Source organism: Glycine max, chromosome 6, assembly GCF_000004515.6.
Source record: "Glycine max cultivar Williams 82 chromosome 6, Glycine_max_v4.0, whole genome shotgun sequence".
NCBI classification, from domain to species: Eukaryota; Viridiplantae; Streptophyta; class Magnoliopsida; order Fabales; family Fabaceae; genus Glycine; species Glycine max.
The window spans coordinates 36,813,481-36,828,860 of NC_038242.2; the positions used below are offsets into that span (position 1 = coordinate 36,813,481).

Below are 15,380 nucleotides of genomic sequence, written 5' to 3' on the forward strand. Positions count from 1 at the left end.
CCCACCTCATCACTACGATATCAAAAATTAAGAAACACAACATTTTTAGTTTTTAAGTGAAAACTCCTTTAATTTGATTATGAAAAACAAGGGTAAATTTTATTTTTCACAATATACATTCACTAAACAACGCACAAATACTTAAATAAATACACACACACACACACACATACATATATGTATATACTAAACCATTATAATTATTCACATGACATAAAGTAATTTAGTTTATACATGTATCTAAGCATGTGATTTACATGTCCAAATTAAAAAGAATCAAGGAACAAACAATAGAGGAGTTGATAACAAAACACATCTCTCTCCTAAAATAATCATAATGTCATCATGTCGGCTTGGCAGCTCTAACAAAAGAATCTCCCTCCTCATCATCCATTGTTGTTCCTCCGCTCCCATGAACAAAGGTTCGCAATCACCACAGGTACCAACCACATGATACAAAATTGCAAGGGCTAGTTTATCATAAAAAAATCAGCAAGCATTAGATGCCAATGATCAGTAGGAAAACAATAACAATAACCATAATCATTCTCAATAATCCATCGGTTCAACATACACTTAAAAAAATAGTCATCAATTTTTCCATAATTCAAATCAATCATGCTCATAATGAGGCATGCACCTGACTCAACTCTCAAATGTAATGTGGTACCATTCGTTTGTAAATAGCCTAAGTGTGCCCACATGATACTCCCACTTAGGAAAACTAGGTAGCAAGTGTCGAGATCACCTTGTCATGCACAGGACACTTCCCCCATGGTGATTAGTCTGAGTCCCAATGAAGTTCCAAACCAAGTGACATGCCCCCAAGTACAAGTATTTTTCCTCATGAAAAACTACAAGTACTTACTAACAAAGTTTATACTATTTCCATGCAATATGAAGTATGAAACATGAGCACCATCAATGCACTAACCATGGATAGTTAAAGATTCTAAGCAATCTCTTTCCTTCTCTAGGGATGCTTAAAATTCTTAAACCACTCTATTTCTCCCTTCAGGGATATCAAACTTGGTCAGTGCACCCCCCATGTACATACACAACATACATCCATCACAATGACATTATCATCCACACCAGTATCATTTCATATCAACATTATCATGAACATCAACATCATCTCAAATCAACATTATCATAAACATCAACATCATCTCAAATCAACATTATCATAAACATCAACATCATCTCATCTATATGTCATCAATATCATAAGTAATCACATTCCACATATATACATATAAATTTCATGTCTTGGATTCACATTTCCTTAATATTTAGACAACACCAGTCTCATACAACAACAAATATCATTCACAATTTCATTCCTTAATAACTAATATATCACATCCCATTAGACAAAAACTCAGTTTTTCTTGAAAATAGCATGCACAGGGACAAACATACATCCCTATAGTTGGGTTCCCTGACCCCAACTACGGCATCAAAAGCAATAAACCAAAAATAAACTTCTCTCACTTATTGATATCTCTCTGTCAACTCCTCTCCGTGTTGCTCGGAGGTCTCTCACGTTCACATCTGTCGGTCCAATCACAGAGTTCTATATACCAAATCGAAGATAGTTTAGTATAGATTTCAAGGAAAAAGTTAATATCAACATTTGGGATCAGATACCCATTGAAATTAAAAAGGGGCTAAGGGGTGTTTCGGGGTCTACATGAAAGAGACGTCATTTTGAAATTCTGATCACACCAATGTGATCAGGGTTTAGCGAAGGTCACAAAAACAACATCAATTTTATAAAAGGATAAATTTTACAATGTCTCATTTTCTAAGGTTTTCCAAAGGAAGTATAAAACATCCTATTACGATGCCCAAGTTAAAAGAGATACTGAGAGAAGCTCAAACTAACTAAGAGAAGGCAAGGAAGTCATGGTTGCCTCGAAGAAACCACAAAGGAAGGGTTGGGAGCTCTGTTCTCTACCAAATTCTTGAGGTGGATTCTGAAGATTCCACTCCGATTAAAGTGTTCCTCTCCATGTGGTGGTCCGGTAGCAAGCAACAACAGCTCGTGATGGCCATCGGTGGTTGTGGGTGGTGGTGGAGGAGGTGTTAGGGTTTTTGGATGTAAGTTGAGAAAGAGAGATGAAAATCGTATTTTTCATGTTGAAGAACATATTTATAATATGTAGATCTTGCTTAATGAGCTTGTCTCGCTAAGTGAAACTCCGCTTTTAGCACTTAACCAACATTTCGCGCCGAGAGAATTACCTCCTCGGGTTGGAATTGTGCTTAGTGTGCTTGTCTCACTAAACAAGTTGTCTAAAGGTGTTATTTGGAAAATCCCAATGATCAAAATGTCCAGACATTAGTCATGAACCTACAATTCAAGTTTGAAGGTGATCCAACGGTTAACGAGTCCGAGATCATGGTCTTACTGAAGCAGGTTTTTGGGTCGAACTTGACATCTCACGAATCCAACACAGGTCAAACAAACTCCACATAATCTAACATCCACACCAAGCAACCATACATAGATAATTCATACAACATCTGAGCTCATCCAAATTAATCAAATAATGCAAGGAATACATCTAACATCTATTTTCAATTATCAAAATTTCAGGGCGTTACAAACAACGATTAAAAATTAGGTCAATATTGAATGAATAATTTGTATCAAATGGATGAATAATCTATCAAGGGTTAAATGCTTTTCTTCAAGAAACATGTTTTCTCGGGTTACGTTGATTTTTTTAAAAAAAAACAAAACAAAAAACCCCTCTTTGATTAAATCGTCTCCTTCTCTTTTCTCTCTCCCTTTATCACCTCCTCATCCTCTTGTTTTCTCTCTTACTTCATACCTCTCCATCTCATTTTCTCCCTCTCTTCAGAGCTCTAATTTCCTCCAAATCTCCTCGCCTCCCTCTGTCACACACTCTATTTTTCACCCAAAATTCCATTTTCATCTCCCTTTCAGTGGTTTTCCTAGATTTGCGACGGAGGTTCAATGATGAGGTGAGGTGCGACGTGGTGTGTTAGAGGTGCGACGAAGGTGAGACGACAAGGAATTATGTGTTGACGTTGTTGCCGATGCTGAATGATATGTTGTGTTGATGTTCTTCTACTTCCATTTCTATTTTTCCCTCTCTTTTTTGGGCAGCTTGTTTATTGTACTTCTAAGTAAAAAATAATCTTTTTTTTTGTCTAGGAACGGTTTCTTGCTGAAGGAACGAATCATGTGATGATGGAACTTTGGATACCACGTAGGTTTTCCCCAATGGTGAAGAAACTACAATATATGATTTCTTCGCCCATAAAATCCTCCACGATACCGTTGATCGAGTTGCTCTAAAGATCTTGGCTCAAGGTCATTATCTTGGCCATTGGAACTTTACTACTTGATATTGTACACTTAGAGCATCTCCAACCGGATGTGCTATGTGGGTTTCTTAGCCTAGGGAACGATTTCTTCTGAGTTCTTCGGCGTTAGAGCAAAGTGACATGGCATAATCGGTTTTTTCAACGAATGGTGCATTCCTTATATCAGGAACCGTTTCTTACCAATAAAAAACCATTATTTTCATAGAATTTATACTCCCTAACCATTAACTAAATTGAGAGGATAAATTTGTAGAAATGAAGCAAAGGAAAAAGATGAACAGTTCCAACAAACCAAATTAAATAGATGAAGCATATGTAGAGATGAATTTTCACAAAAAAATTTGCATTTTTTCCAAACAAATCAAATCACCCAAATGCAATCTCAGCTCAGAATAAAATACAAATCAAATTAAAGAGTACGAACAATTATCATGAATGGAGTACTTCCTCCATCGTCACCGACGGTGGTTGGGCAAGAGAGCGGCAACGGTGGCTTAAGGAGTTGTCGTGGTTGTGAGGGAGCGTCACTGGTGGATTGAGGAGTGACGACGGTTGCACTAGGGAGTGGGGTTGTCGCGGTTGCGAGGGAGTAGCACTAGTTGCTCATGAGGTAGTCATGGTTGCACGAGGGAGTGACGTTGGTGGCTCATGGGGTGGCAAGGAAAGGTGGTTGCCAAACAAGAAGAAGGAAAAGGAAGAAGAAGAAGAAGGAAACAGAGGAAGAAAAAGAAGCCAAAGGAATAAAAAAATGACGGAGCTAGGGAGTGAAAATGGAAAAGGAAGAAGAAGGAATGGAAGATGTGGAGTTTTTTTTTATGAGGGTGGGTGATTTTTTTTGTTTTTGAAACAAACATGAAGTTGCAACGTTGGAAAAGGGGAAGGAAGGTTCTGGAATTGGGTGATGTTTTTTGTTTTTAAAGATGGTAGGTGGTGGGTGGAAAATAATAATTTTTTTTTAAAATATAAATTAATTATTTTATTTGAACAATAATTAAGTTATAATAAAAGATATATAAATGTGTGGATTTTTTAAATTTCTTGTTGTTTCTTAGCATTGGAGTAAAATTTTATATGAATTTCTTAGGAGTGACATGATACTGTGAAAATCACAAAAAATATTGCATGGACCACAAAAAGATGATTAAGAAACTCATATAAAAAATTTATATTAAAGATGTCCCTATTTCCGGGTTGGCTTGGATTCTCTCATGTAACATTGTTTTAATGTGAAATCCTAATCTTTAATAAAAAAAGATAAAAAAAATTTTAAATCTAAAAACAAGGAGGACATATGGTTTTGATGGTGAAAATTTTTACTTGTAAGAATATAGGTGAAAATCCTTGTGCGAGGATCCATTCTCCTCTAGTCCCAAAGTAAATTTACGAAACTGATGTAAATTTCCACATCATTATTAAATAAGTGATCTAGAAAATCCAATGTAGTATCCATCTTTGCAATATTGGATTTTGATCATTAGGAAATGACTTCTTAATTATTTATGTATTTATGCAGTAAAAAAAAATATTTAGGTATTTATTTGTAGTGAAACAAGCCAAAAACTAAAATCTAATCCGCAAAACTTTTAGAATTGAATTGGTTCAAATTTAATATTATTTTTAGTTTGACCCAAACCAAATTGTAAGTTATTTTTCATAACCAAATTAAATATATCTACTATATCATTATTATGAATTTTCAAAGTTCACAATAACAATTTTTTTAAAAACAATGACTAATAACAATTTAACGAGATACTTGTCAGTGTCGTGCATATATCTTCCCCGAAATTTCCATAATAAACCCGTCTCGAATTCTCAGGAACAAACCAAGAAAATATTAAAGGAAATGAATATAAAATAAAAGATTCTCAGTAGAAACTTTAGTACATTTTTGTTGTAAAATATTAAAGGAAAGGAATATAAAATAAAAGATTCTCAGTAGAAACTTTCAAAGTAGTACATTTTTGTTGTTTATCAGTGGACATGTATGTATATATTTATATGTTTATTGTTGTTGAAAGGGAAAGGGCCTAGCCCCGACCTATGTATATCTTACCATCACAACTAAATTTTAAACTCGTGCCATGTCCAAGTTCGTTAAAATTATATATATATATATATATATATATATATATATATATATATATATATATATATATAGAGAGAGAGAGAGAGAGAGAGAGAGAGAGAGAGAGAGAGAGAGAGAGAATTTTATACGTACATAAATAATATTTAATTTTAAATATTTTGTAGCATTTTAGATATATATTATATGATTACATTAAAATTAAGAAGTTTATATTAATTGTATTTTTAATTGAGTAAATGTTGTATACACAAATTAATTAGTGGTCTTGAGGCATATCAATTTCAATTAATTATATTTATTACATCAAAATATTAAATATGCACAGACAATGGACATACACAAATTAGTCCTAATACTTTTTTACTATACTTGTTTATCCTAATTAATAATTTTAGTGCTAATTTGTGTAAACATATGTACTTTAAAAAAGAATATATTATTTTTACATTTAACAGAATTATTTGAACATATTTATTAAACCAAAAAAATGAATAAAATAACAATTTAAAAAATTTAAACATAAAAATATTTTGTATCCTTAATAAATATATAATTTTTGTATTTACTTTCTAATAGACATTCGGACAAGATGAGATAATACAAAAATAACAAAAATGAAAGAGAAAAAACTAATCACATATGCTCGCGATACTAAACTTATCAAACATACCCATTGTTGAAATCATCAAAATAACAAATCAAATATTCCTGAGACAAAATGTGCTTAGTAATGAAACTTAAACCTAAAGAGACAAACAAAAAAGATTCCATTTGTTTTAAGGTAAAAAAAATTTGTGTGCAGCAAAATGAAAAAGATTTCAATGTTATCAAAATAGAGAATATAGAAATTATAAAAGAAAAAAAATATAAACGATGAGCATGAAAGGAAATGATCGTATCACTATGGAAGAAGACAAAAATTTGAGAATGCCATAGATGAAGCTTTAGTGATGCATTATTGAATAGAGAAAATAATGTAAACTTTGAAGAGTGTCGGATTTTAAATGGAGAGTATGAGTGTTACGCAATATTAAAGTTACTAATTGAATTTAAAAGTATCATATATATTGAATACCATCTAATGCAGTTTTTGTTTAAAGAATACCATCTAATACAAGTGTGATGAAAAACACTTTTTAGCGCACACCCCGATACTATTTATTAATTGCTTTCAAATTGTACATTCACAAACTTTCCATTATCCTACAACTATGAATTAAATTAAAATTAAAAAGTATTGAATTCTATTCCTTATCTATGTATGAACATACGTTTGTCTAGTACTCACAACAAAATAATTCAACTTACGTTCCTTTTAATAAGAAAAACATACGCAACAGTGTATATATATATATATATATATATTAGCATTAAAATGATTTAATTCAAATTAATACTTTTTTCAAAGAATGATTTAATTAATATTATATGTTATTAATCAAATTAATTAAATTAAAATATTTGATACAAAACCGAAATTGACAGCCTCTAATCTTGACTACTAACCCCAGTTTTTTCTTAATTGTGGTTACTAATATATATGAATCGGAAATTTTGAAATTTCACACTACATTTTAAAACATTGTTATTATTTTAAAAATTAATCATCAAAAAGAAAAAGTAAAATGTTATTTTATAAAATTAATACTATGCTATTTTTTTTATCTCATTATTTTTCTCTATTTTAATTTAATTAATAAATAAAAGATAATAATTATATAAATAGTAACATTATTTTAAAAAATATATAATCATAAGAAAAATAAAACATAAATAAAATAGATGAAATTTTTCACTAAGTTTTGAAAAATAATAATAATAATAATAATAATAAAGATTAATCATATAAGAAAGTAAAAGTAAAAAATATATATTGAAAAAAATAAATTTTAATTTTTTAATTAATACTGCATATGTCTTATTTTATTAGACTTCTCTATTTTTATTTAATAAATATATGGTTTTATTAAATTAATTTTTCATATTTTTTTAATACACTTACTATTGAATCATATAAATCATATGAACCACTCTAAAATTTATAGTTTCAATATGAAGGCTCTAAAATGTTAAAGGAAATTTTATATAATTAAATCAAATCAATGATTATTTAAAAGTTAAAGTTTTGGTTTAACGACTCTAAAAAGTTCAAGTAAAATCATACATTTAAATTTTGTATAATTGTTAGATTTTTTTCAAATGATACTTTGATTATTTGATTTTTTTAGTTATTAGATTATGAGTTTAATTTCTATAAATTATTAGTATAGAAAATTTTAAGCTATCAATTAATTAAAAATCCTTGTTAATAAATATGACTTTTAAAATAATACAAAAATCAACAAACTTAATTTGACAAAATTATTCTTTTGGTCCTTCTTATTAGAAAAATTGGACATATGGAAAAAATATTTTCTTAAATTGGACAGACTTAAATTGGCTAAATTTGATTCCACGTCAGTTGCATCTTGCATGTAGTTAAGATTTTGTCCTGAACCTTTTTGCTTAGCAAATCATAAGATCCAACGACTTCAACAAGTCTTATATCGACTGAAGTCAAATATTTGGATCATTCGACATCATTGATCTTGATTTAAAAATAAAATAAAACCCTATGGTCTCAAAAAAACAAAATTATATTTGTAATGCAGACTATTCCTATACATCGCTGTTTCTAATTACTTATATCAAATTTCTTGGAAACTTTTGCTTGAATCTTGGACTTTGACCCTTTAAAACTAAAAGTAGCATATGGTCAAGGAGAATATACTAGCTAACTAGTATGAAAGATTGACTTGGACCAAAAGAGAAAGCACGCGTTCTTGATTTGAAAAGTGTTCCTTAAGCAATTCAGTATTTGTATTTATATATAATGCAAGAGTGCCTGCACTAGAAATATTCTACAATAGTAAAAATGCACAAGTTCTCTTTTTTGCTTTGGTTTAGTAACATTCATGTAATTATACTTGGGATCACTGCAGCTAATGAGAGTTCTGAGGTTGAGGGCATAATAGGAGCTATTTTAGATAGTAGTTCCCGCATTGGCCAAGAGCATTCAGTGGCTATAAATCTGGCATTGGAAGACTTTAATATAAAAAACAATCTGAGTTTTGCTCTGCATGTAAGAAACTCTCAAGGAGATCCTCTTTTGGCAGCTATTGCAGGTCTATCTCTCATTCTTTTTCTCTGCAACTTATTTAAATAATGCATGATATGTCCATGCATAATCACATATGTCTCTTAAGCATATTGTTGAAATTAATGCCACTTTAATTGTGATTACCAATATTGATTGTGGCCTCTTTGGGGGCTGCCTTGGTTGCAATCTCAAGGGTGGTGTTTAATCCTGTACCGGCTAGAGATATAGGCATATATAGCTTACATAGAGTTTATAAAGATTTAGTCCCTAAAAGCCCAAATTCTAAGAAATACAATAATTTGATGAGCTTTCAAAATCATATAAGCTATTGAGTTTATCATAAAATCCATATTGCTACTGTTGAAAAGCCGTCACCTTCTCAGTCCATCATCTCTTTTAATCTTTTTCACATTTTGTCATATCTACTCTTCTCTGGTGCGATCTAGGTGCACCCACTACCACCATGTCTCCTTCCAGCGAGTCTAACCATGTAGTCATCCACCATCACCGCCACGTGGAGATTTCAATGTTTGACTGTTTTTGGCTCTTTTCACCTGCAAATTCCATTTCTGCTATCCTCCTGTTGGGTCTCCACAATTGGTTCTAAAGCTTCCAAATCTTGATTTTAAGAAGATCAGAACTTGCTTTGAACCTTCTGAGTCTGATGTGTTTTCTTGCTCTCTCTTTTTTAAGCAATATTCCCCAATTTCACCAAGATTTCTGACTTGTCTTCAAAATATTGGTTTGAAACTTCCCAATGTTGGTTTTAAGAAAGTTGGAATTTGCTTTTCTTTGGTTATGGATATTCCAACTCTCTCTTTCTAGCAATATTCTCCGAATTCACCAACATCCCTGAGTGGTCTTTCAAACTATTGTCTTTTTCAGTGGAACTGAGTTTTATGTTTTTTATTGGGAATGAAATTTTCTTGTAATAAGCTGAGAGTTTAGTAAGCTTCAGCTTGAGGGGGGAGTGTTAAGAATCTGAAAGATATTCTAAATGATATTGTAATAAATGTAGTTTGTAGGCATATAATCCCTGATTTACAGGAAACCAAATATCCTGTATTTATGTGTAATCAATGCTATAAGCCTATATAAACATACACCTGCTGTGTACTCTAAAACAAACGGTTTCCACTCCAAATATCCCTCATTTTACAGTTCATTATTTTAGTTCCTATTGAGAACTGCAACCTTTGTTGTTCTTACCAATATTATGAATTATGAAACAAGAAAACATTGCTTAGATATGATTTTACTCATCTCGATTCTTCTTAAAATGGAATGTACTGTTTGGCAGCTAGAGATCTAATTGATAATCAGAAGGTGCAAGCAATCATTGGACCACAAACATGGGCAGAGACATCTTTAGTGGCTGAAGTATGTACCCAAAAGAGTATACCTCTGCTTTCTCAAGCAGATGCAACTCCAGAATGGGCAATGAAGAAGTGGCCCTTCCTGCTGCAATCCTCACCTAGCCAAATTATGCAGATGAAAGCTATTGCTGAAATTGTGAAGTCTTGGAAACTCTATAATATTACCATGATATGTGAAGATGGAGACTCATCATCTATTGAAGTTTTGTCTCAGCTCTCTGGAGCTCTTAAAGAAGTTGGGACAGAATTAAGCAATGTTATAGCAATTCTGCCTCTAGTTTCTTCTTCGTTGTCTCAACAACTTGAGAAGCTAAGAGAAGGACAATGCAGAGTCCTTATTGTCCATTTGTCCTTTCCTTTGGCACTACACCTGTTTGAAACTGCAAAAAGAATGGATATGATGGGGGAAGGTAATGTATGGATTACTACTGGTACCTTTACAAGCCTTGTTTATTCCTTGAATGCATCCACTATCTCCAATATGCAAGGGATTATTGGAGTCAAGAGCTATATCCAAAGTCTCTGGTACCAAAATGCAAACTTCTACCATAGATTTCGGAAAAATTTTAGCTCAGAGAATTTTGAAGAGTTTAATTATGAGCCTGGGATCTTTGCAGCCCAGGCTTATGATGTTGCATGGATTGTTGTTGATGCAATGAGGAAAACCAACCAAAAAGGGGGTCAACTTTTGCTAGATAAGATATTACTTAGTAATTTTACTGGCTTAAGTGGAACAATTCAGTTCACTGACAATAAATTAACTCCAGCACATACTTTTCAAATAATTAATGTGATAGGGAGGAGCTACAGGGAAATTGGGTTCTGGTCAGATGGACTTGGTTTCTCAAAATCTTTGGAACAAAGTGCCTTTTACAGTTCAACAGTGAAGGAATTAGGAAAAGTAGTCAATCCAACATGTGCCATACGACTAAGAATTGGTGTCCCCTCCACATCAACATTCAAACAGTATGTCAATGTTATTCAAGAAGATTCTGGAAATGACACTTCCTTCAAGTTCGAGGGATTTGCTATAGATCTTTTCGAGGAAACAGTAAAAAAATTGCAAGGGATTTACCATGTGGAATATGACTATTTACCCTTTAATGGCACCACATATGATGAACTGGTGAAGAAAGTTTATTGGAAGGTAAGTGATTTATATATTACCCTTTTATGCTGTTTCTCACTTCATTCTTGCAAATCATTGATAATATACCGTTAAGAAGGAAAGACACTTTTAAATATGATGTAGCAGTGTTTGATATGTATCTATGAGACTATGTCAGCATTTATGTGCCACTTTGAATACTTCTAGCTGCATTTCTAAAAGGTTTAATTAATCATTTGGTTCTTATACCTGTACGGCTGTACAAACTTTTCATTTTAATTCCTATACCTAAAAATTTTACATTTTAGTCCCTATACAATCAATTTTTTTACATTTTAGTCATTACGTGGAGGTTTTACACTGCCAAAAAACTAACAGAGACTAAAACATAAAATATTGCTTGTACAGGGACTAAAACATAGAGCTTTTAGCTATAGGAACTATATAAAGAAGTTGACGTTGGTATATGAATCAAATGATTAATTAAACTTTTTTATAATTTTTTGTATTTCTACTTTTTAAACTTGTCTACCCATACAAATTAGAATACTGTAGTATTTAAAAATTAAATTAACTTCAATGATTTTTTGCGCATACAATAACTCAATCTTATACATTGTATTATAAAACTTTGATGTCCCTGTGATGTTAAAAATTTGTTGTATTCTTGTGTATGTGTCCTATCTTATCTGTATCCAGTATCGTATCCAACACTTGTGCCTCCAAGGACCTGGTTATACTGATACACAACCTAAGATAATAACCTTCGTGAGCTATTTTCTGTAACAGCTAATTTTAATATGGCTTAAATAACTTTTAGATCCATGATATATACTCGATTTCTGTTTTGAGTCCATCATAATTTTTTTCGTTGTTCTGAATCTCTAATATATAACTATTTTATTTCATGTCTTTGTCGCTAGTTAAGTGATAACGAGTTAAGTGATGACGTGACATCATCCTAATGATTGATACATATTGAAAAAGTCCATTAGATAATGTCACATCATCACTTAACACATGGACTCAAAATAAAAGATTTAATTTAATATATAACGGACTCAAAATAACAAAAGAATTTATCAAAAACTCAAAACAAAAATTGAATATATATTAGGAATCTCAAACTTATTTAAACCTTTCAATATTTTATCTTTTACACCATAGCTCTACCTTCATTCCCAAATATATTATATGGTGTGAATCTATCTGGTCCATGTCTACCATGCAGTAAATGGTAGCGCCTAGAAACTTATTAGTCTAATCACATTTGCGTTGCACATCTGGAATGATCTATACTTGATGCAGGAATATGATGCAGTTGTTGGTGATGTCGCAATAGTGTCCACGCGTTATGAATATGTTTCATTCACTCAGCCCTATACTGATCCAGGAGTGGTGATGATTGTTCCTGTTAAATCAAAAACAGGCAACAGAGCATGGCTATTTTTGAAGCCTTTCACGAAGCTCATGTGGGTTCTAATATTGGTCATCATTGTCTACAATGGTTTTGTTGTATGGTTGATTGAAAGAAACCACTGCGCTGAACTTAAGGGCCCTATTCTGCACCAAACCACAACTATGTTGTGGTTGGCTTTCTGTTCTTTGTTCTCTGTGAATGGTAGGTAATTTCTTTCTGCCTTATTCATCTGCTACATCCATCTCATTTCAATATTTTAGGGTCTCTCTCTAAGTTCTATTTGCAATTCAGTTGAGACTTGAAACATGATGTAGCTAATATTACTTAACAAGAACTAACTATTCCGAAAGTCCTAGAAGGTGAGAAGGGTTTTTACAAAGATCATTTAAACTCATAAAAATAACAACTTAAATATGTTGAAGATCCTTAAAATATACCTGAATTTCACAACTAATCCCTAAATATTTTTTGTTTCTCATTGGGTCCATGAAACTTCAAAAATTTTCTGGGAGATCCCTGTCGTTAGTCTCCGTCCAAAATGTGATGTGTGTCTGTTAGTTGGACACGTTTGCAATACACATATGAAGCCACATCAGATGTCCAAACGTGTGAACTGCATCGTCATCTACGATGATAACACGCGTTTTGGATGAAGACATGTCCAACTAACAACAAGTTACCACGTGTTTTGGATGAAGACTAATGACAGGGATCTCTCACAAAACTTTTGAAATTTCAAGGATTCAACGATAAGTAAAAAAATTTCAGGAATCAACTGCGAATTTCAAGTATATTTTAGGGATCTCCAACATATTTAAGCCAAAAATAACTTTGGATTTTCGATGTTTTTTAACATTTTTTTTTTAATAAGCTGCATAAGATACTTGGTAAAATAAGTCTTTTTTTTTTAACTTATTTCAATAAGTTTCGCTCTTGAACTTATGAATAACCTCTCAAGTGTTTAACTAAGTTGTATGCCCAAATGTAGCATTGATTCATATCATGTTGCCTCACACAAGTCATTTGAGCTTAAAGCATCCAAAGAAAACTAGTCAGCACTATATTGTGTGCTAAAATTCAATTTAAATAAGCTATTGCCTATTAGCAATGGGCAAGGGATTATTGAATTGGGTAATCTGCAGAAAGTCATAGATTCAAACCTTTATGAAATAATTTTATCAAGGAAAATATCAATTGAATTAAGAATAGGGACAACAATAATCAAATTTCTGAGAATTTGGTGATTGTGATTAACTAACAAACAAGTAACACTAACAACTATCTCCAGTAACATAGTTTTTGCTTAATCTGCTGACACAGGGGACAGATTACATAGCAATTTATCAAGGGTGGCAACGGTGGTCTGGCTTTTTGTGGCTCTAATCATTACACAGACTTACACTGCTAGCCTTGCCAGCATGTTGACTGTTGAACAGTTTGAACCAACTGTAGACAGCATTCAGCAGCTAAAGAACAGCAATGCCATGGTAGGATATGATAGAGGATCCTACTTGAAAATATATCTCCAGGATGTATTGGGCATCAAAGCTGAAAACATAAAACAATTTGACTCACAGAAGAGCTATGCTGATGCCCTAAGAAACAAAGAAATAGCAGCTGCCTTCCTTGATATCCCTGAGGCCAAAATTTTCCTTGCAAAGAACTGTAAAGGGTTTGTTCAAGCAGGACCTACATACAAAATTGGAGGATATGGATTTGTATTGCTTCAACATTTCTTTCACTTTTTCCCTGTATTTGTTGCTGAGTAATTCTATTGCTATATGCACAACCAGACAAAAGATTAAGATAACATCAAAATAATTTCACCAAGAACATCAGCACAAAACTTTTAGGACAAAACTTAATTCCCATTCCTTAGATGATTTGGGTCCTATTCTCTAATCAAAATTGGTAGTTTTACCTCCGTAATATGCAAAATAAAGATTTACAATACAGATCAGTATAAATTATCAAAGGTGAAACTTCAATTCTAATTGAAGAGCAACACCAAAAGCACCTAAGGAAGTGTATCTCAGTTTTGTCCATTATTAACATGTTATCTTGAGTTTTTAATTGGTTGTTTCTGTAGGCATTGTGTCATGCAAGGACTAGTCGCATTTTCTAGCCCCTCAACTAGAACCATGTTTATGCTTACTCAGTTGCAATATCTTTGCAGGTATTTCCAAAGGGTTCTCCGTTGCTTCATAGTGTAAACCAAGCCCTACTGAACATATCTGAAAATGGCACACTACGTAATCTAGAAAACAATATGCTTGCATCAGAGGAATGTGAAGACATAACTGACCCAAATGTAGAAACTACTAGTCTTAGCCCAGCAAGCTTCATGGTACTCTTCATCTTAACTGGAGGCACTTCAACAATTGTTCTATTAATTTACATATTCTCTGTAAATCATATATACCCTGGACAGAGAACAATGTGGAGTCTAATGATGGCTGTGATTCAAAGTTGGAGATCTCAAAAGAGACTGTTTTCAAGAAGAGTTCACAATGTTGCAGAAAGTCCTTTAAACTCTTCCAACATTTCTAATTTGCCAGCTTTAGCTTAAACGAGAGGGTTAAGTAGCATTGTACAGCTAGGAATTAGAGCAACAAATAACTGAAATAAGTAAGTGTTGGACATTTTAGTGTAATTGATCTCTTTATTATGTTAAAATAAGAGTGCACGTTTGTTTTAATGTAATAACGAGATGTTCGGTTTAGGCAAAGGTTGGAATTTACATGGAAGTTACTAAAACTTCCATCAACGGTTGGAAGTTACATGGAAGTTACTAAAACTTCCATTAACGGCAATTTTTAAAAATAAATAACTTTCATCAACCGCCAAAAACCACCTGTTCTTTGATTATAAATAATCATCCTGGT

The 15,380-nt window shown here is 32.4% G+C and overlaps 1 protein-coding gene across 1 annotated transcript; it reads left to right on the forward strand.

Moving 5' to 3' along the window:
* The first annotated feature begins 8,365 nt into the window (after positions 1-8,365).
* Positions 8,366-15,176, forward strand: LOC100818623 (glutamate receptor 2.9). Its single transcript, XM_003525958.4, has 5 exons — positions 8,366-8,616; positions 9,892-11,114; positions 12,384-12,696; positions 13,816-14,213; positions 14,672-15,176. Exons 1-5 carry the CDS (start codon positions 8,367-8,369, stop codon positions 15,062-15,064), a joined length of 2,577 nt encoding a protein of 858 aa, XP_003526006.1. The 5' UTR covers position 8,366; the 3' UTR covers positions 15,065-15,176.
* Positions 15,177-15,380: the final 204 nt, after the last annotated feature.